The sequence below is a fragment of the Staurois parvus genome, unplaced genomic scaffold (genome assembly GCF_062004578.1).
Source record: "Staurois parvus isolate SC_StPar_1 unplaced genomic scaffold, SC_StPar_1.0 ptg000097l, whole genome shotgun sequence".
Classification (NCBI taxonomy): domain Eukaryota; kingdom Metazoa; phylum Chordata; class Amphibia; order Anura; family Ranidae; genus Staurois; species Staurois parvus.
This window is the reverse complement of record NW_028317893.1, coordinates 1908248-1932269: the sequence shown is the minus strand read 5'-3', so window position 1 is coordinate 1932269 and position 24022 is coordinate 1908248. Positions and strand designations below refer to the sequence as shown.

General features: G+C 38.9%; 1 protein-coding gene across 10 annotated transcripts in view; it reads right to left on the bottom strand.

The window, feature by feature from the left end:
• Window positions 1–24022, bottom strand: part of PTPRM (protein tyrosine phosphatase receptor type M) — a 998088-nt gene that overhangs the window by 19871 nt on the left and 954195 nt on the right. For all 10 annotated transcript variants that reach the window (XM_089670974.1, XM_089670978.1, XM_089670975.1 and 7 more), the window contains 2 exons: window positions 18685–18810; window positions 17887–18050 (listed from right to left, as the gene is read on the bottom strand). In XM_089670974.1, coding sequence (XP_089527100.1) covers window positions 17887–18050; window positions 18685–18810 — 290 coding nt within the window. The remainder of the gene's footprint in view (window positions 1–17886; window positions 18051–18684; window positions 18811–24022) is intronic.

The following is a 24022-nucleotide window of genomic DNA, read 5'->3' as shown; positions in this document are numbered from 1 at the left end:
AAATTAAAAATGGCATCTGTCAAGTCATTGAATGTACTGAGAATTTTCACATGCATGTTCCTACAAATATTCATATGGACGTTCACTATAAAATCTACTAGTATGGACAGTATAAGCAGTTTTCCCAAATACAGCAGCAGCAGCTACATGTAGGAGAGGCATCAACAGATGTAGTTTTTATATTGCAAAGCAAATGTAAAAAAATTATATTTTTTTTCCAGGAGTTCGGCTTTAAGTTGAATTAAAAAGCTTAGAAATGCAATATATTTAAAGGATAAGTTCACCATTCATAACATGTTACATGTTAAACCCGTATTCACAGTGTACCATGTAACATGTTATGAAAGGACCAGCCACTGCTTCTCCCCGCTCCCCCGCTTTGACAGCTAGTGGGATATCTTCCCCCGCTTAGCGTGTGGGCTTGTAGTTTCTCAATGAACTACCATGGAGCTGTGAGCGCCCTGGTAGTTCATTGATTCTTTCTGTCAGAGTGTATCATCTTGCTTGTATGGGATGTATGAGCAAGCAAATATACTGACAGGTCTGCAGGAGACCTGCATGGCACCAGCGATCTAATGATCGCTAGTGCAATGCTTTTCAGGCTCCTGCAATCAAAAATAATAAATGAGCATTTCTTTTACCTGCAAAAAAAAAAGCGCATTGGTTATTGTATGTCAAAAGGTGAACGTATCCTTTAAAATGTATGTAAAGGCATTATTAAAGGTAAAGGTTATTATTGTCAGTGTTCCTGATATGGAGATCCACCCTTTATATTTGTCCAGGTAAGTATTATCCTCAAGACAGAAAGCAAAGAAAGGTGAGGTTATATCATCCAATGGTGCAAATATTATGATTACGGTTTACTGTATTACAAGTACTTATATAGTACCAACAATTTACACAGTATTTTATATTATTGTACATTCACATCAGTCCCCATCCTCAAAGAGCTGACAATCTAAGGTCCCTAACTCACATTCATAGGGCCAGTTTACTTTGGAGTATGGGAGGAAACTCAAGCAGGCACAGGGAGAACATGCAAATTTTAGGTAGGTAGCGCTGTGGTGGGGATTTGAACTGATGACTCTAGTACTACCTGGTGGAAGTGCTAACCACTTAGCCACTGTGCCAACAACATTATCACAGATAAAAATTTGGAAATTTTTCATGTACTCTTATGTTTCAGAAAAGGAAGTGAAGATAATTTTTCCAGCAGGACACAGACACCAAAAGTAACCTGACAGATATTTTAACCCTTTCCTACTCAAGCCAAAAAAAAAAAATCTAAACTCCAGGCAGGCAACAGTTATGCAGCTGAAATATGGATTGTATTTCATAGCTACATATTTTTGTTGAGAAAAAAGACACGCCAATCTAGTTCAATCATTAACCACTTCCGCGCTGCCCTATAGCAGAAATACTGCTACAGGGTGGCACGGGTGCGTAAAATCACATATATATAAGTGATTTTGCAGTTCCGAGTAGGGGGCGCACGTGCCCTACCCATGCCACCATTCGCGGCCTTGGCTGTCAATCACCGGGTCCTAGATGGCGATTACTCGCCTGCACCCAGTGATTATTGAGTATCTCCGATGGGGGAGAGACATGTGTATAAACAACACAGACCTCTCCCCTGTCAGCCCCTGCACACTGCTTTGTATGGCTCTGCATAGCCTGTTCACCTCTCAACATCATTCTATGACTGGACAGAGAAGGAGCAGCAACTAGTGCTAGTGCTGCTACCTCCCTCTCCCAGTCTGACCGCAGATATATCCAGGGGCTGTAAGAAACTGTGATAAAGTCAAATTCAGGTAGTTATAGCAGTTACATTTAAAACGCATTGTGTTTTTTAGGAAGCATATAACTGAATTAACATTTTTACTAGTATCTAGAGTTCAGTTTTTTTTAGTTATCTTGTTGTAATCTTATTCCCTTGTATGTTCAAACTTTCTACCTACTGCATAAGCTTTACTTAGTTTTGTAAATATGGATATAGGACAGAGTTCCCCAACTTGCACCAGCCACATTCTGATACAAATGTCAAGGAGCCAAAACCATTTCTCACAAAAATGTGTAAAAATATAATGAAATTATGCTAATCCTTCCTACATCTTCTTCAGTGAAAGTGCATTATGCAGCAGATGCTCAGACAATAGGTATTGAGCACCTGCTGAAAGACTATCATATATGACATCCAAGAAAGCCATTGACTGGGGACGGCTCATCTAAAACAGCTCTCCAGTTCAAGGTTATTGTTGTGTACTTATAAAGTTATTGGATCCACAATTATTTTTTTCTTCTGCTGTGTTTTCGATTATAAGTATACTCAAGAACGTATCATATTTTTCCTGCATTTTCCATATTTATGGAAGGTAACAAAATTATTCTCAGAAATGTAAATCGAAGTGCCACTATTTCTAATAGATCCATATAAATATGAGATTATTTATATCATCAATCAAGTCATTTTCCTGTCTTCCCAACTGCATGTTCTAAAAAACCATCTATGTTCTGCTTTTACTTTGGCTTGCACCTCATGACATTATTTCAATGGACATCAAGGTAAAAAACAGTTTATTAGAAAAACCTTTTGTATGCACAATAAAAAAACCCATCAGACAAAAGTATTAACTCTCCAGCGCTTCAAAGGGGTCAATACCAGGGAGAGGCCAGGGGATCAGGTGTGTGAATGACCTATGGATAAGGTCCCGGAGATGCAGCCCTCCTCAGATGGGGAGATCAACGAACTGGAAGAAAACACACAGGTGGCTCAAACAACTAGTGCATTATCCAAGGTTGATTAAAAAGTATAAAAAGACAAAAAACATACTCAGAAACTTAGCGCATAAATAAAGCCTGTAAGGCCACGGAGATAGCCTTTCCTCAGAGCTATATGATATAGCTCTAAGGAAAGGGACATGTCCCCGAAATGCATCAGTAGGCCAACCATACCACCAGTTGGACATCTCTGTGCCCTTACAGGCTTTATATATGCGCTAACTTTGTGAGTATGTTTTTTGACTTTTTAATAAAGCTTGGATAATGTGCTAGGTGTTTGTACCACCTGTATGCTTTCTTCTGATAAAAAAACCTCCCTCCTATTAATAAATTGTGTAAATACAAGTGTCTCCAGTACAGACGGTAACTGAAAATCTCAGGTTTTTGAGCTGTCGCAGGGAAGGGGAAACTTTCTAATGGGGAAATATTTTCTGGTGACAACAGCTTATAAGGGATTTCCCATTTGCTTGGAGAGATATCCTATTACCTCTGCAGTGTATCTAGGACAGAAAGTAAAAGTAATCTCCCTGACGGAAAAAAAACTAAACAAAATACAAATGTGACAGGGTTCCCTACTCTACCCACACCTAAGTATGGGGTAAGAAATGAAGCTTATGTCAGTGACAAGAAAGGAGTTACAGTGTCTTATCATTCAGCAATAGAAAAAACAAGGTCTAAATGCTCTTTAAATCCTCTAAAGCTGGTACTTTCCTTCCATTATGCCGTAGGCTTTTTGATTAGAAGCATCTAGGCTCCTAGGCTAGTGCTGACCTAATTTCTCACAGTTCAGTTATGATGTAGACGAAGTTGTACAGTGTATGCTTTGAAGTGTTTCTGATTATTGTGAACATTTTCCTAAAGAATAAATAGCAGATTTAGACTTGTAGAAGCTATACCATTAGAAACATACAAGAAGGAAATAACAATGCAAACTGCATGTTCCATATTCATCTCACTATAGCCACTGTGTGCAACATTTGATTGTAATTATAACTCTACATTTAATGGAATCCCACATTGAGGTTCTGAATTAGTTGTTACTGTGTCCATAAGCTCTATGACGTGAAGAAAAAGATCCAACAAAAAATAGATGTTAGGGCATTTTGCATATGCATGAAAACTTGAACAAAGAGAATTTTCAGCAAACCACTTTTTTTTACAATTATGTATGCTACGATCCCATACCATTTGCATCATTGTTATTATTGCAGATCCTTCTGGTGACTTTGGCTGTTCCAAAAGACATAATGAGGCAAATGTATGAAAGTGGTGGGCAAGGCCAGCACACAGTGTTAACATCCGCTCACACAATAATGCTTACTTACAAGCAGAACAGGTATCTTAGTGCCAGGGCCTGCCCAAGGCAATGGCCTTCCCCTGCCCTCTCCTACATTGTGCACTATGAGCATTCCAGCTGTATTAGGAGTGCTCACACCTCTTGATGAACACAACTCTTTGTTCAGCTGTCATAGTGATAGTGGAGATTCTCTGATTACACTGGGAGAGCAGCTCTCCCTGTGTAATCTGTAGATCTGAGCTGTTAGTGTGAAAACTGAATCCTGCTTTTCATTCTCTTATAATAAAAGCTGCTGTTGTAAAAAAATAAAGGTAATTGTTATCTCCTTCCTAATCCTTGGCTAACCATGATTAGTTTTTTAATCTGCTTTTTAAATTTTTGCTTGATGACTTATTTAGTACTGCATAAAAAAAAAGGTTAAACCAAGAAGATAAATCTAGTGCCTTTATAAAAACAGACATACAGTGGGGCAAAAAAGTATTTAGTCAGCCACCAATTGTGCAAGTTCTCCCACTTAAAAAGATGAGAGAGGCCTGTAATTGGCATCATAGGTAGACCTCAACTATGAGAGACAAAATGAGAAAAAAAATCCAGACAATCACATTGGCTGATTTGAAAAGAATTTATTTGCAAATTATGGTGGAAAATAAGTATTTGGTCACCTACAAACAAGCAAGATTTCTGGCTCTCACAGACCTGTACCTTCTTCTTTAAGAGGCTCCTCTGTCCTGCACTCATTACCTGTATCAATGGCACCTGTTTGAACTTGTTATCAGTATAAAAGACACCTGTTCACAACCTCAAACAGTCACGCTCCAAACTCCACTATGGTGAAGACCAAAGAGCTGTCAAAGGACACCAGAAACAAAATTGTAGACCAGGCTGGGAAGACTGAATCTGCAATAGGCAAGCAGCATGGTGTGAACAAATCAACTGTGGGAGCAATAATTAGGAAATGGAAGACATACAAGACCACTGATAATCTCCCTCGATCTGGGGCTCCACGCAAGATCTCACCCCGTGGGGTCAAAATGATTACAATAACGGTGTGCAAAAATCCCAGGACCACACGGGGGGACCTAGTGAATGACCTGCAGAGAGCTGGGACCAACGTAACAAAGGCTACCATCAGTAACACACTACGCCGCCAGGGACTCAGATCCTGCAGTGCCAGACGTGTCCCCCTGCTGAAGCCAGTACATGTCCGGGCCCGTCTGAAGTTTGCTAGAGAGCATTTGGATGATCCAGAAGAGGATTGGGAGAATGTCATATGGTCAGATGAAACCAAAATAGAACTGTTTGGTAGAAACACAACTCGTCGTGTTTGGAGGAGAGAGAATGCTGAGTTGCATCCAAAGAACACCATACCTACTGTGAAGCATGGGGTGGCAACATCATATTTTGGGGCTGTTTCTCCACAAAGGGACCAGGACAACTGATCCATGTACAGGACAGAATGAATGGGGTCATGTATCATGAGATTTTGAGTGCAAACCTCCTTCCATCAGCAAGGGCATTGAGGATGAAACGTGGCTGGGTCTTCCAACATGACAATGATCCCAAACATACCGCCCGGGCAACGAAGGAGTGGCTTCGTAAGAAGCATTTTAAGGTCCTGGAGTGGCCTAGCCAGTCTCCAGATCTCAACCCCATAGAAAAACTTTGGAGGGAGTTGAAAGTCCATGTTGCCCAGCGACAGCCCCAAAACATCACTGCTCTAGAGGAGATCTGCATGGAGGAATGGGCCAACATACCAGCAACAGTGTGTGCCAACCTTGTGAAGACTTACAGGAAACGTTTGACCTCTGTCATTGCCAACAAAGGATATATAACAAAGTATTGAGATTAAATTTTGATATTGACCAAATACTTATTTTCCACCATAATTTGCAAATAAATTCTTTCCAAATCAGCCAATGTGATTGTCTGGATTTTTTTTCTCATTTTGTCTCTCATAGTTGAGGTCTACCTATGATGCCAATTACAGGCCTCTCTCATCTTTTTAAGTGGGAGAACTTGCACAATTGGTGGCTGACTAAATACTTTTTTGCCCCACTGTATAAAATAAAATTTAATTTTTATGTTATTTTTCTAATTTTCTAATTCTTATACTGGTATCAGTTCATGTTTTCCTCTTCTATATATGTATATATATATAGAAGTATGTATGTGTATATATATATATATATATATATATATATATATATATATATATATACACATTGCCAATCCCTCCACTGGCTTCCCATTGCCCAACAAATAAAATTCAAAACATTAACAATACCATATAGAGACCTTCACAACTCCAACTTCAAGCCCCAAACTACATCACCAATCTTGTCTCAAAATATCACCCAAACTGTTCTCTCCACTTCTCCCAAGACCTCCTTCTCTTTAGCTCCCTTGCCTCCTCCTCTCATGCTCCTCTCCAGGACTTCTCCAGAGCCTCCCCCATCCTCCTGAATTCTCTATCTCAATCTGTCTGACTATCACCTACTCTGTTTTGGGGATCCCTGAAAACCTATCTCTTCAGGGAAGCCTATCCTGCCTTCAGGTAATAATCAAATCTTCTATTTCTCCCATCAATCCATCCCCTCACAGTTATTACCTTTTGTGCCACCAGCCCCTCCCTATTAGATTGTAAGCTCCCAGGAGCAAGACCCTCCTTATCCACTTGTATTAAACTGTATCGTTGCTCTATTGTCTCCCTTTATATTGTAAAGCACTGAGCGAACGGTTGGCACTATAAAAATCCTGTATAATAATGCTAATAATATACCTTTTATTTTTTGTTATGTATCAGCCCTGATGAAGGATACAGACTTTAGCCCCTGAAACATGTTGACTTTCAATTTAAATTTGAAATAAATTTATTTGTGCTACTTCAATTCTATATTTATTGAAATAGAGTCAAATGTACATTTTTGATCAGTTATAAACTACTTTAGTTTCCAGATGGAAGAATGGGTATATCATTAATACTTTCATAACCAACAGGTCATTGATGCCTAGATAAGCAGTTCAAATGTAACCCCTTAATGTTGGCGCCTCCTGACCCTTTAAGAGGTTCCTGATGCTGGAAGGTGGGGCAGAATTTATGATCATGCGACCGCCATGATTGGCTGTCACAGCAGCCACACACGTGATCAGGAGCTTTCTGTTAAGTGGAGGATAATTGTCCTGGGAGCACACAGGGTGCAAGCTCTCTGCACTGATTTGTTTGGATATGCAAATATGTGGCCTCTCAGTGTTAAGGCCCACCTGCTGAGAGGCCATATATTTGCATACTCTTGAGGCAAACAGGCATAGCTCGTAAGAGTAGGGCCCTCTTACCCCTCGTACGCTGTCTGTCTTTGTTGTACTGTGCCATGTATTGTCCCCCCCTATTGTACAGCGCTGAGCAAACCCTTTGGCGCTATATAAACTCGTAGTAATAATAATAATAATAATAATAAACCCTATAGCTAATTTGTATAATGCAATCATTTTTCTATAGAGTATATTTTAGGACACATAAGAATTTGGTATTAGAAATGATACAGTTCTGCTTTAATTATAGGCAAACAAATGTACACAATGTAAAAATATATATATATTTTAATTTATAATAATTGTTACATTTTTAACTATTAATTATTTTTTAAAACTAATTTATAATTATATTTTATTTAATGCAGTTGTATTGGACAGTTAGGCCTTATGTACACTAGGCATCAAAAACGACGCTTTTAAGGCATTTTGACAAATTGTGTTTGCCTCTAAATGCCCCTCTGCGTTAGCCTATGTGCCCATGTACACAGGTGTTTACAGGCATTGAAAGGCAGGGGCATTTAGAGGCAGAAAAAAACCCTAGGGCCAAAAAATTCCTGATGTGCCTAAACTCCTGTAAATGCGTTTAAGCACTAGGCACATTTAGTAATTGAGTGTTCATTCATTTCAGTGGCCTGGCCAAATTAACATTCTGGCCAATAAAATGAATGAACGCAAAAACACTTGACTCACCTGGATGTATCAAAACGCACCTAAATGCATTTGAAAATAGGTGGCTTTAGGCACGTTTTTAAAGCTGCTTTCTTTCTTTGAGAAAGGCTTTTAGAAGAGCTACAGTGTGCATGAGGCCTTATACTATTGCATAGATTGTATCACTACATAGATGCATTTACACATTACAGCTTGAAGGTGACAGTGTTATTCTACAGGCTAAAAGGCTTTAATTTTTCTCTGTGACAGCCAGGATTGACAGTCATCAGCTGTGCAAATTGTCAGCTGCTGGTTCACAAAGATTAGGACATTTATTATTGTACCACACCACTGGGGGTTGTGCCAGGCAATGGTATTAAGCAAATAGTGGGCGAGAAGGGGTTTTTGGAAATGTGACTAACTCACACTGCTTTTATAATGTTGCAACATCTCCCCTATCCAGTATGGTTTTACTTGGACCACAAAATTATAACTCAAGGGCCTGTAGACAAAGACTGACATTTTTTTACCCTGCACCAGTCTGGACACTGTACTTGTAGATACACAAGCTGAAGTCTCAAGCTTGGGGAAGAGGAGCTGGAAGTGCTCAGTTTGGCAACTTTCTCTTTGGTGCCAGTAAAACATAACCCAGGACTGCTTAGTACTATTGCAGGGTACAGAATGTATATAGACTACAGTTCATTTAAAACAAACTGCTCACCCATAGGCAAAATATCCATCCCAAATATAATTTTCACAGTCAACCTTTCTGGCACCCTTGGTCCCTAGTACTATCAGGAAGGCTGTTTTAAATATTATGAGCATTTCATACATATCTGTCCTTTCTTCCACTCCTCTGCTTAATTTAAAACTCTTCAAAACAAAGGGGCTGATTTACTAAACCTAGAGAGTGCAAAAGCTGGAGCAGCTCTACATAGGAACCAATCAGCTTTCAGGTTTTTCGTTAAATCTTAATTGAACAAATTTAAGGTAGAAGCTGATTAGCAACCATGCAGAGCTGCACCAGAGAGCAGCACTCTCCAGTTTTAGTAAATGAACCCCAAAGTGTTGTCACTAGCGCAAAACCCTGCACTTTCATGAGCTATCTTTAGGACTTGTGTAAGAACTGTTGTTCTTGGTTGCTGTTACAGGAGCTAATAGCTTTTATAAAAAAGAAATAACTGTCGCCAGTGTAATATTCCTGAAGACGATCTATTGGTTGAAACACGTCGAGGGCTTATGGACGTCACTTCCGGTATTTGGAACGCACGCTGGAATGTGGCGGCCATCTTAATTCCCATTCATAATACACAAGGCTGAATACACCTAGTGCCAGGAAAGGCACTTTTTTTTGTGAGTGGCATTTCTATTGCTTGACCCCATATTAAAATTTTATACAGTTTTACACTATGGGATGTCTGGTTTTGTTTTGATTCATGCTGAAAATACGAAATACTGCCTGTGGAGGACAATAGTTGCCTAACATTGATGCAGATCTAGTGGAAAGTTATTGGTCATTACCAGCAACCACGCTTATAAGGGCGAAGGAATATCGACCATCAGGACCAGATTGCAAACTGGGATAGTCCCAAAAAGCGAGTGTGACTTACCTAGAGATAAGTGGTCATGAAATGACGGTGAGTTTACATCTATGTGGGGCACCAGTGTGAACACAGTGAAGCACTTGTCATTTCAGTATGGAGTATCACCATTAAAGATACAGCATCATTGCATCAATTATTCACATGTTGGGACTGAATATTAATATTTTATTTGTATTTTGCTCAGTGTTATCACTTTAAAGATTGCACAGTTTATTTAGTCAATCTGTGACCTTACTGCGGTCCATTTTTTAAATATATATAAGCCAGTGTAATATTACTGCAGTACAAAAAACAAATTGTGAATATGCAGGATCTTTATTGCAGAAGAAAGCGCAATATCTATTCTGCAATAAAATACATGTACCTGCCTGTTTGCAACCCCCAGTAGGATGTACACTGAACTGTGCATGTGCAGCTCAGTTTACATTACAGCACACAGCAGACAGCCAAAGACCGGCACCCTGAAGAAGTTGGGGAGAATATACCGATGGCAGCTAGGAACCTTGGGGGCTACAGGCCACTGGAACAGATGTAAATATTACATTACTACCTTTAGTTCTGGTTTAAAAACGCCTTTGTAACTCCAGTACAGCTTTATAGGTCTGAATGTAAAAATGGCCTTTGTTGTAAGAATATTAATCTTTGCAGCAGAGTTTCAGATGCACTATCAAGCAGAAAAATGAGTCATAGAATTATTGTGGAGTTAACTGACAAATGCTATTGCTGCTAAACAAATGCCATTGCTGTCTGGGCATCTAAGCTTTACTAAAACTCCGGTCAGGAAAGGGTTCAATTCTGTTCAGCTCCTGAAATCTCTATAATTGCTCTACTGGATATTTGTGGGTGTTGTTAATAGCCTTTTATAAAGCACCTGTCATTTTAGAATTAGTTGCCCTTTAACCATAACATAAAAAACTTCCTTAGATAGATGTACACTTAACTTGCTTGTAAATCCGCCAACAACAAAGTATGCTAATATTACTTAATAACAAGCATTAGGATAATTGGATATACTGCTGTACAAAAACTTCAGCTGCAACCCTGTGCCCTAGATATTTAAATCTAAATGCTAGGATACAAAAACAGTCAAATACCAGTCTTGCATCTCTGGTGCCAGACTTTTATTTCATTCTTCTTTAAAAAGCCTCTTTTTTAAAGGTTACTTCAGTCATCCTCAACAAACCAGAACATACTTCAATCTTACTAGAAGGTTAGTCACTTACATGAAAGAGATTTCAAGCATATTCACCACTTGTTTCAAAGCTTTCAATGCAAGTAAAAGGTCACGTCTGACCTTAAGGGATACAAACTTGATGGAGCCTTCTCAAATGTAAAATCACTTCTATAATCCATGAGATTTACATGGAACAATAGGAGATACTGAAGGGGCCTCCTGCTGATAGTCAGACACAGTGGAAGGGAAAGGAATGGAGGCAGTCTCTCTTGTGCATTCAACTCGTGTAAAACAACCTGAAGAATTTCACCGCCAGGGCTCAATCATGCTCCTGGACTAGAGCTATACCTCTTCATGCCTAAAACTTAAAAGTACATTTAAAATTCAGCACTAATGCTTTTTTGGCACAGTTTTCACCAATGTGCTTTCATATCGTCATTTTTTTTATAAAGATCATACTTGCTTCAGTTTTCTGTAGCAGATAACTGTACTGCATGTAAAGCGTACATACCATAAAATGTGTTTTACATTTGGTTTTATATACTGTATGCAATAGCATGAAAACATATATAAAACTTCCTGTAAAAGTATGCATTAAAATACCACAGAACATGTGCAAAAACACACTTAAAAACTTTAAAATTAATCAGCCCTTACCACTGGCAGCAACTTTAGCCTTGGGAGATAACTCTATAAAAATGTATGCAGGCTCAATGAACATGTATGGTGAGAGGTGAGGAAGGTTTCAAGCAGAGGATGTAAACAATGGAGCAGGCAGTAGCTTTCCTACTCAAATACCTAGGTAGCTCGGGGTAGGGCCAAAGGGGTTGGGTATTTTAGATCAAGACAGCTACGAAGGTCAGAAAAGTGTAATTTCAATGAAAACCCTTTAAAAACTAAAAAGTACTGAGGTTTACAAATGGAAAGGTGTATATATATATATATATATATATATATATATATATATATATATATATTAACCTCCCTGGCGGTATGATTATTTCAGATTTTTGGTGCTGAAAGCGGTAACATTATTTTGCATGGAAATATGTATTTTTTTTATTGTAGGCCTGTCATTTTTAGGAATAACTCACTGAAATCTGTCCGAACATGAGTCTAGTAAACATTCCGGATATAATAAAACTTGAAACACGAAATCATAAATTATAATTTAATAAATAATCATAAAAAATAATAATATAATAATAAATTTAATTCAATAATATAATCAAACCAAAAACACTGAAATTTGAAATATAGCGCCAAGTTCGCACATCGCTGAGCAAAGTCGCAGAATCGTTTTCAGTGTCTGATGACGAATTTCCCCACGAATCATTATCACTCAATTCTGCAAGTGGTTCTGATTTACTATCGCTGTTCTCTAGCTGGTCTAAAACCGATTTTGACCTAAAGGGACGCTTTTTGGACGCCATGGACTTTTCCCAGTTTCCAGGCAAAAAGAACAGTCAAAATGCAGGCAGGGCACAGGACAAAGCAGTAGGGACAAAATGTATGTGAAATGGTTTGAAACAGAAATGTTTTGCTATGTAATAATCTTTACAAAAAAATGAAATTTTTTAAAACTTTCAAATTTGCCGCCCGTTCCAGCCCCCGTACATCCCGACATCACAGGGACCAGAACACAGAAGCCGGATGCCGGCATTGGCCGGAGGAGATGGCCAGGGACGCTGCAGAGGACACATCGCGGGAGAGAAGGACAAGGTAAGCGCTGCAGGGAATCCCTGAGCAACGCCACATGGTAAGCCCGAGTGTAGCTCGGGGTTACCGCTTGTGGTACTGAAACTTTACCCCGAGCTACACTCTGGAATACCGCCAGGGAGGTTAAAGGTGTTTTTATATATATCGTTTTTATATCACGATGTTCTCTTTTGTTGTGTTGCCTTGCTATGCATTTTTATTTTTTTTCTTAGTAGGAACCAAAATATCTTTATTTATTATTTTCTTAATCACTTGCCCTTCAGAGGATTTACCCCCCTTCCTGACCAGGCCATTTTTTGTGTCACGGAACTGCGTTACTTTAACTGCCAATTGCGCGGTCATGCAACGCTGCACCCAAATTCAATTTACATCCTTTTTTCCCACAAATAGAGCTTTCTTTCAGTGGTATTTGTTCGCCTGTGTGTTTTTTATTCTTTGCGCTATAAAAAAAAAAGACCAACAATGTTGAGAAAAAAACTATATATTTGACTTTTTGCTATTAAACATGTCCAGTAAAAAAATTTTAAAAATCACATTTCGTCATAAATTTAGGCCAAAATGTATTCTGCTACATCTGTGCTAAAAAAATTCCAATGTGAGCCGCACGCGCGCCCCCTACGTAATGCAAAATTACGTATGTATATATGTGATTTTGAGCACCCCTGCCGCCCTGTAGCAGTATATCTGCTATAGGGCAGAGGGAAAGTGGTTAAATCAGAGTTTCCAGAGCGCTCTTCCTTACATCAGGGTTCCCAGAGCCCCCCCACCCAACAACAGGGTCCCCACAGTCATTCTTTTAAAACAGGGTTCCCAGACCCCTCACCGTTCATGGGGTTCCCAGACACCCCTTCTCACATCAGGGTCCCTAGAGCCACACCTCTTAACATTAGTGACCCCAAAGTCTCCAACCTGTACATTAGAGTCCCCAGAGCTGGCTCCAACATTGTATCGGAGACTGGAAAATTCCTTACCCTCTTTGTATCAGAGTAAGAGTTCACAGTCACAATGCAGCTGGCAGCTGAGGGGAAGGCTGGGTAGAGGGACACTGGCAAGAGGTACGTAGTAGGATATTCCGTTCTCCTTCTGTGAATATTGGGGGTCGGAGCAAGCTTTTTCATTGGTTGCCAGGACGATGGGTGGTCCTATTAACCAACCACAGTTGTTTATTGTGTACGTAGCTAGCGCTGACAGCTGTGAGGCTGTGGATGTAGCTAGTGCTGGCAGAGGGGGTGGCTGCAGGCAGTGGCAGTAGATGGAAACCGTGTTTCAAAAAGGAAACACAGGATACTTCTTGGCTTTGGGGGGCGCAAGTGAAATGCCCACCCCAGCACCCCCCTGGATCCGACCATGTGTATTCAGGTCTGTTTTATGCAGGCAATGCAGAATAGGTAGGAGGGGGGAGGTAACATTTTAAGAATATTTTCAGTTAGCCATATAGTCTACTTTAAAGTGAATCTGAGGCCAGAATATGGACTTTGAAATACTTAGACATCCTAATAGGCAGTAAATTAACACCAGTCCTCACTGACCTCTGCAGCAATTAATTCATAAAGTTCACATGAATGCACTGAAGTCTACATTTGCGCTCATCAACTCAATTTACCCTACTCCCACCTCTTAGCAATGACTTGGCAACCTGCTAGTCTCTCATTTAAACATAGAGCAAGTGATTTACGAGAGAGCAGAGTGAGTCAAGCTGTGCAGAGAGAGGACTTGGCTGACAAGATTGCTTCTCTTGAGAATTCTGAGGATGAATTATTCTACAGTGCCTACATCGATCAGCGACAGATTTTGTGGGGCTTCCGAATTCATTCTCTAAACAAATAAACCACGGGTGCATTAAAAGATCCAATGTATAGTGTTCTAGTATATCGGTTTATTTCCAAAGTTTTTAACCATTCAACCACAGTCAAGGTAGCAGTTTATATGCAACATTACAGATTATTAAAAACAACAAAGTGTAAGCTAACATTCCTTTCTAAAACAATACAAAATGCCAGAGCTGCCATTTTACAATAGATATGTTGTTAACTAAACCAATAATGAGATATATGTTGTGTATCATGGGTCCATTTGTCAGGATTATTACAAACTCACTTTTCACCACCCATGCCTCCCACAACCTCCTCATTTACATCAGAATGACATGACATGTTCTACAGCCATAAAGCTCTTCTGTGATATATTACAAGTCTGTGTATAGTATAAGCAGCTAGTATAAGCAATGAAAGAATGGCCAGTATTATTGGCAAGGCATGCTCAAACTGTCTTTAGCCAGGATTTAGCTCACCACACACATTACAATCCGATTGTACAATTTCCTAGTTCTACCCAAACTATATAGTGCAAGGGCTTGTCTAAACAGATACACATTGGTTAGAATTCGTAGGTGCTTGAAGAGGAGATAAAATAAAAATTTAAGAAAATGTGGAGTATCTGGTTAATTTTCAAAACATCTAAAAGATATCTGGAACTGGTGGGAATATAGGTGGAAGAGTATCAGAGGGAGTTTTAATGGAATACCCAACATAGAGAAGGAGATGGGAGGGGAGGGATACAGATATAGATAGATAATCACAAGAAGGGATTAAGCCCTGGCTCACACCGATGTGTTGCGGCACATGTGATTCGCACATGAACCACACCACATTCCTGTGAAATCACATGCGATTTCTGTGCGGTGTGATTTGAGCCATACATTTTGTATGGCTCAAATCGCACTGCATCCACACCAAAAAAGTGCAGGACCCTTTTTTAGTCCGCACCAGAATCGGATCACATTGGGTGTTCACACCCATGCGGTCCAATTCTGCACATCGCGGTGCGTTTGTGAACTAATTTCGCGGTGTCGTTAACTTAAAATACACACCTGCAATGGTTCGTGTGAACGGGGTGCGATTATGATGCGGTGCAGAAATCGCACAGAAACCGGTGCAAATTTCGCACTGCATCAGTGTGAGCCCAGGCAGAAACTAGGATTTTGGTATGGACTTGGGATGGGAGGAAGGGTGGGGTAGGGGATAAGACGATGCAAATAAAATTTATGTATTGGTGAAGTTCTTTTTGTTGTATGCATTAGACGCTCTTTTTGTATTGGAAAAAAATTAGTAAAAGATATATATATAGCTCTCAAACTATTCAAAGTTTTTACCCAGAACTATTATTGTAAAGCAACATCTAAGGTATTGCTGGATTCCTTTTTGGAAAAGCTACAGTAGGTTGCATCCTTCTGCTCCATTTGTGTTCTGCTACTGATAACATCACTGCATTTGCCCCTATTCCCTACTAGAGTTGGGCTTGATGTTTGAGTTGAACGTAAGTTCATCTCGAACATCAGCCATTTGTGTATTCGGCGAACATACGAATGGTAAGGGCGTTTGGTAGGCTCTTCCCTCGCTGCGCCCCAAAATGCACTGCGCCCTGACAGTGCATTGTGACTGGCCAAAGCCATGCAAATGACCACAGGTCAGGTGCAATGCTTTGGCCAATCACAGAAAATTATGACATCACAAGGGAGTGGGGTCACCTGGTTGATGTCACCAGGTGGTCCTGCTCCTTAGATATTTAAGAACTCTCAGGCTGGTGCAGCTGTCAGACGGCGGGAGCCATCATCGAGAGACAAACTTTTTTTTGGTGCTTTTTTTGGGTTGGCAGTGGTGGCAGACATCGGGATTGATGTTGGATCTAATTCGGGGGACATTTTTTAAATTTTGTTTTTAATGAAGGACCTGTCTTTTGTCGTTTTTTACACTACACCTTTTTTTGTATGCACCCCATACTCATTCACTTGGGGGAGGGGCAGGATCTGAGGACCTCCTTGTTAAAGGGAGCTTGCAGATTCCAATAAGCCCCACGCCCACAGATCCCCACAACCGCCGGCCATGGTTGTAGGGAAGAGGCTCTTGTCTCTATCAACATGGGACAAGGTGCTTTGGGGGGGAGCACCCCACCTCAAAGCACTCCCCCATGTTGAGGGCATGTGGCCCAGAATGGTTCAGTGAGGGGTAGCTCGCTCGCCCCCCCTTTCCTGACCTGCCAGGTCGCATGCTCGGATGAGGGTCTGGTAAAAATTTTGGGGGTGGGAACCCCACGCCATTTTTAAAATAATCAAAATCCCTGCACAATCCATATTAATTTTTTTAATTGCCTGTAATTCTTTTTACATGCAGCTGTCAGAGTGGTACCCGCTAGTGAAAACAAGGAATGTTTTCACTACTGAAATACCACATGACTTAATAATATAACTCATGCAGTGAACTGTCCTGGTTCGAAGTTTGCAGTTGAACTTTCGTTAGGTTCGAATTTTCGACCGTGAGCCTTACAGGGGGTGTTTGGCCCATCACTATTCACTACAAGAGAAACCACGAGTCAGCTTGGTTTTAGGCTAGACTTACAATGAATAGCATCCAGCCAGACATAGAGACCACGTCTCTTTACTTTTTTCAGGGTCCAGAGGTGGACAAATGGACAACATAAAAAGCAGTGATTTATACATAAAAAGCATGGACATATGGAGGGGCGGCTAATCCAAAAATAGATTCAGCAATATCTAAAGTACTCCTTATGTTTGGAGATATGTTTAAAATCTTTTTACTCTCAGACTTTATTTTCTTTAGAATGGTGCACTTCTTAGTTTCAAAAGCTTCAAATATGTGCTGTGTTAGAATTAGATAGACATGTACATGTAATTTTAAAAGCAAAATGTTGTTTTTCTGTATAATATTTCTAATGCACACCATTCCATAATATGGGACATGACAGAAAACATTTCCAAAACTCCCTTAAAGAAGTGAAGTCAGAGAAAGACCCTCCTGTCACCAGTAAGCATGTTAATCACAATGAACCATAGGAAAATTCAACTGCAATGTTTTGTTTACTATTATGTCCATTAGTGAACTTGTTGTGTAACAGTTGCTTTTGTAAGTACCAACCTCAGAGAGAAATGAATGTTCAAATAGAGAGCCATATTAGTTTTCTTTATTTATTTGAATTTTTCTTGTCTATTATTTGACTATTTTGCTTGCTTTTCTTGACATTACATTTCAGGTTGAACAGATTTGTTCCAAAACCTGTTGCCACAGTAACTCAGACTTCTATATTTTTTTTATATCGACCTCTGAATGTAGAGGTGGAGATGAGGAACCACTAAAATTAATCCACTAACATTCATATAATCACAGAATCCAAAAATATTTGGACTTTTAAGGCACCAGATATCAAATAATGACAACTTACATTACATACAAAGTTTTATTTTTACACAATGAAAAAAAGATTATATATAAAACATTCATATAAGCGTTACCTAAAGATGGTGGAAATGGTTGAATAAAATATTCAACTAGGCTACTTACAAGCAGTGCACAACTGTTCGACCTTCTCCTCCATTATATTCTTCTTGCCATTTGTCCACTTGCCGAATAAGCTTTAGAAAAGACCTTTTCGACACTGGAGTATCTCTATACATTGGCCAGCCCAAGAACTGGAACTGTTGCACCATGCGGTATCCATCTTGAGGCTGAAAGCATAGAATAGATTTCCTATAGAAAATAATCACTCAATAACTTGCTAAAACTAACTTTCCATTTTAGAAAAGTCACCAGTTCTGAAATCCCAACCTTACTGAAACAAACTGTATTTATCGATTTACTGATACAAATGCTTTAGTAAAATATAAACTACAAGTGTATGTTTAAACATGTACAGTATATAACTACTACTAGCTTATGGTAGCATGTCCTGGATAAATGATAGCCTCCATAAGCAAAATGTTTACATGAATATACTTTTGAACATTGCAGTTATTTAGGTATTTCTAACATTTCGGCTTATCCAGGAACTGTTAAAGATAAGAACAGAAATGGGGGCTGCCATTGCCAACCCATTGATAAAAGTTGGGCTTTCATCATATCTAAGCTTTGATGACTATTTATGGATGCAATAATAAAGCTGGTCATATGCTATCAGATTTCCAACAGATTCAATGGTTTCTCCCATCCTCACTATACCCGAGCTGGCAGCTGTAAGAATATCTGAATAGTGGCAGCATCTGACTGGATGTAGCCACTGTTCAGGCTGACAATTTTCCATCCTGCTCCTTTGATTCTTTAATGGGTGACAGGGCCATCTCACTAAGTGAATTTCAAACTTACTCTTGCTGCGTTATATATCCTAAATATTCGGCTGATTATGTCTTCTTCTAAGTCAGCAGATACAAACTCCACTTGAATAGGACCGTGTCTATGTACTCCATTTTCTGGCCAATACTGCGGACACAACTGAAGAGAAAGAATTTGGTCTTATCAATATATAATTAAGTATACACAACTACATGTTTACATCATAAGGTCATGGTAAATAATAAATAAATGTATAACAATATTATAGCAACAATTAACACACAATGAACAAGTAAATGTAACAGTCTAGCAAACTTGAAAACGAAAAAATGCAGCTAGCGCCACTACTTTTTAGAATCCTGGTTAAAGCACAGTAACGTTACCTGCAGCAGTAATTGTCTGGGCAGCCTGGACTTACAAACTCACTACACCAAAAATTTGTCCAGAGCAAAAAAACACCCTAAAAAAGACCACAGTCCTCTTACATTGTAATGGTAAGCGTATTGGATAAGCAGTTGGTAAAAAAGTATGGGACGGCTGGAAGAGTATTTAAACTAGGATTGACGGGGGAGGGAGAATTAGATTATAATGGGCCAGACAGATCAGGCAGGGGTCAGTCCTTATTGGTGGGTGGAATGGGGAAAGATGAGGGGAGGGCTATGGCAGGTGATAAGAAGTTTCAAATAACCATTGGAATTGGTACCATTTGTACAAAAATAAAAAATATGCAAAATACGTGAGCAAAAGGTGTCAACGAATTAAAGTGTTAGTTCACCAATGCAAGAAGTCTGCCAAGCAAAATAGGTGAGTTGGAAGCTTTGGTGCATGTAGAGAACTATGATTTAATTGGTATTGCTGAATCTTGGCTTCATTCTTCACATGACTGGGCCATTAATATTCCTGACTATGTTCTCTTTCGGAGAGAAAGGGTAAAAAGGAAAGGTGGTGGTGTCTGTCTCTATGTGAGAAGTGATCTCAAAGTGAGTGTGAAGGTGAAAGAGGACCTAGTTGATGGACAGTGTGATGAGGCTGACACATTAGGGGTGGAACTGCACATGGGGGTGCGTATTACAAAGGTAATTGTTGGAGTTTGTTATAGGCCTCCCTGTGTTAATAAGGAGGTGGAGACTCAGCTCCTTGCACAGATCAAAAGGGCTGCAAGGGCTGGAACAGTGATAATAATGGGGGATTTGAACTACCCAGAAATTGACTGGAGTAATGGCACTGCACGAACAGTTATAAGGTAAAAATGTATTAACCTACTACAGGACAATTTTATGGTACAGTTCATACAGTCCCCAACTAGGAATGATGCTCTGCTGGACATGGTAATCTCAAACCATACAGAGCTTATTACGAATGTCCATATAAAAGAACATCTGGGTAGCAGTGACCATAACATTTCAATTATTGTTAGCTGTAAACAACAAGCACATACAGGAAAAATAAAAACACTCAACTTTAAGAGAGCTAATTTTCCAAGGCTGAGAGCTGCTCTCCAAAACTTAATATTGGGGAACTGGAGAAAGTACAGAGAAGGGCAACCAAACTGATAAGAGGCATGGAGGAGCTCAGCTATGAGGAAAGATTAAAGGAATTTAATTTATTCTCTCTTGAGAAGAGAAGCTTAGGGAGGGATATGATCAACATATATAAATACATCAGTGAACTCATATAATGAACTTGGTTTAGAGTTATTCACTTTAGGGTCATCACAGAAGACAAGGGGGCACTCTTTACATCTGGAGGAAAAGAGATTTCATCTCCAAATATGTAAAGGTTTCTTCATAGTGAGAGCTGTGAAAATGTGGAATAGACTCCCTCAAAAGTTGGTTCTGGCCAGCTCAGCGGATTGCTTTAAAAAAGGCCTGGATTCTTTCCTACATACATAGATACACAGAATATAACTGGATACTAACATTTATAAGTAAAGTTGATACAGGGAATATCCAATTTCCTCTTGGGGGATGAGGAATAAATTATTTCCCCTGCAGGAGCAAATTGGATCATGCTTTGCTGGGGTTTTTTGCCTTCCTCTGGATCAACTGTGGGTATAGAATTATAATTTTTTTTTTTTAATGGTCGAACTATTGAACTTTTGTCTTTTTGTAGCCAGACTAACTATGTAACTATGTAACAACAATGTCCACATTTTATGATGTTGAGTGACTGTTGTATGGGTGGACTCCTGTCCTGTTTCTTCAATTGTGGAAATTGTTGTTAATTATTACCAACTGTTTATTCAGTACGCTTACATTACCATATAAGAGGACTATAGTGTTTTTTAGGATGTTTTTTACACTGGGCAATTTTACTGGCAAACTTGAAAAGGGTGACTGAATATTTTCTGTCCCTAAACTTTCTACTGGTAAAGCAAGGCACAACAGTAATTTCCTATCAATAAACAGTATGATAGCCACTATGGAAGTTGACATAGATGGATTTTTGTCCTTCAAGCTTCTGCAGTTATAGCTGAACCAGTTTCATGGTAGAATGTTTGCAATATTAGAGGTTTTAAGTTAGCCAGAAGAAGAAGAAAAACAAAAAAGCAATGTCTTGTATCTCACTGAAATGGAAAGACCACACACATCCTCAGATCTCATTATGGGTACGCAAAGAAGAGGATTTTAGACGCTTGGAGGACCTATTCCTTTCCTCTACAAACAAACAGGAAATGTATAGGAAAACATGGTTCTAATACAAGTTTTCAGAAGAAGACTCTCTTTCAGTAATTTGTAAAGTGCATATATATACTTAAATTCAGAATATGATATCATTGCTTGTTTTTATTGTATTAATTATTTGAAGAGCTGTTTGCAGTTGAACAGAGTATAAATCAAATCCATGCAAACATTGAGAGGGTAATACAGTATTAACACTGATAGACGAGCCATGCAGTGGAAACCATTTAAGTGGATAAAAACATTTGAACTACATGTACAAACTTGTACTAGATAAGAATAGATATAGGGATAGGGCAGGTGAAGAGGAGGTCTACACCTCAAAACTCCCACCACATCTACTCCCCCCCATTGTGTCCCACCTTCTCTTCTCCTGCTCTATCCCTATACCTATTCTCCCCTAGTACAAGTTTGTACATGTAGTTCAAATGTTTTTATCCACTTAAATGGTTTCTACTGCATTGCTCGTCTATCAGTGTTAATACTGTATCACCCTCTTAATGTTTGCATGGATTTGATTTGTACTCTCTACAACTGCAAACAGCTCTTAAAATAATTAATACAATAAAAACAAGTAATGACATCATATTCAGAATTTAGGTATATATGTGCACGTCACAAATTACTGCTATCATATATTCAATCTCCATTCAACAGATATCCCTAGGTGCTAGGGAAGTCTACTGAACAGGGTAAATGTATATATTGTCATCTCTGGAAAGAGAGCAGTCTTATTTTCAGGTGATAAATTAGGAGAATCCATCCAAATTCAACTTTTCCTCTCAAGAATGATCAGCTGGAGATGCAAGGTTCAATGGTACCCATCTACTCATTACCAAATACTGCTGAATGTAGCTGGATGCCATCATTCACCTAATGTCTATCTTAATGCTCTATTCACAATACTCAGTAAACCCCTCTGTTGTCCTGAAATGCACTGAAAGCGAGCTTAGACAGGGCAATGGGAAAACAAAAAGTTTACACACACACATATGTATATGTGTATATATATATATATATATATATATGTTTTTGCTAGTTTTCCATACAGTAAGTATGGGTTGAAACCCCTAAAATGTTTTTTGCTGTCTTGTGTTCCCAGGTTATAGATTTACCTTCTCAGTTAGTTCTGGTGACCACTGTCACCAAGACAGGAAGTAATGGGATATCCAAAATGTTGTCACCAGAACAAGAGTTGAGATAAATCGTGCACTAGGGACATCTGTTCTTGTGACAACTTGCTAAGAGGGAAATTCAACTTTGCTGAGATTTCCACTCACTTCTTGTTGCATCTCTGGAACAGGAATTAAAGGGAAATCTCCCCAATTGGGAACAGACAGCAAGCTATTCTATTCAAAATTACAAGTATAAAAAACACTTTTTGTTACACAAAACAAGAACATAAGGCACTGCATATTAGGAAAGAAACATAAAACTATGGCTTTCAAGACATTTTCTAAGTAATTAAGAATATTTTTAAACAAATATATTAATCAATTGTTATCACAGCACATTTTACCTACACAATGCACCATTCCACTAATTCTAATCATAAACTGTTTTACAGCATACAAATTTATCCATGGCAAGTTCAAAGTTTTCAAAGCAGTTTCCTCTTGTGCTGAGGTTAAATTGTGCAGAACAAATGACCATGTTACATGGATACAATCAGTGTACTGGAAGATACATATGGATCCATCTATTCATTTGGTGGGCTCTAAAAAGGTCAGCCTTTTAACTCTGGGAAAGGAATGCACTTAGATGTAATGTCAATGGCATTTTACTACTGTTACATATGTATCTTGTGAAAAAAAATGCAGAATACTGTGATGTGTGTTTATTCATCCATTTGCTTGTAAGTTTGTAAGTTTGATCCACTTTTTAGAAAATGGCACTGTGTTAAATGCTTGCTCCAGCACATTCACATCTCCAGGGCCTCCATATAGCAAAGAGTAAACATTTCAGACTGTTAACATGTTTGTCGCTTCCTATGTTCATCATAGCAAAAGAAAAAAAAGAATCGCTTGGATCATCTGCTAGATGTTTTGCCAGCAGTGATAAAACGTTTAGAAGCGCATTATGCTGCCAAATTATTTACAGGTACTGCAGCACTCACTACAAGCAAGAGCATTGTAAGGTACAATAACAATACAGGCAATGGAGTATGCCAAGAAAGCAGAGTTTGATAGACACGCCAGCATTTTTTAAACCATGTGATTTTATGTTGGTCTTATTTTTATCATTTCATACTGTTATATTGAACAAAAGGTCAGCATAAGAAAACATGTTGAAATATATGTTCATTTTTAGTAACTAGAATGTAAAAAATTAGGTAGACGCATAAATGCAGAGATAATAATAAATTAATATACAGTACTTAAATGTGGGGACTACATTACTTTTCTTTTTTAGGCTAAGACCATTTCAGTAAGTGCAAAAAAAACCTGATGATCTTGCCTGAAATGCAGTGTGCTTGTCATATGATGTAGATGAAGAGAGGAGGATATATTTGAAATCCAGCCTATGTGACAGATAAAGTGGGGTTGATTTAGTAAAACTGGAGAGTGCAAAATCTGGTGCAGCTCTGCAGAGAAACCAACCAGCTTCCAGTTTTTTTTGTAATGTTTTTTGTTAATTGAACAAGCTGAAATGAGAATCTGATTGGCTGCCATGCACAGCTGCACCAAATG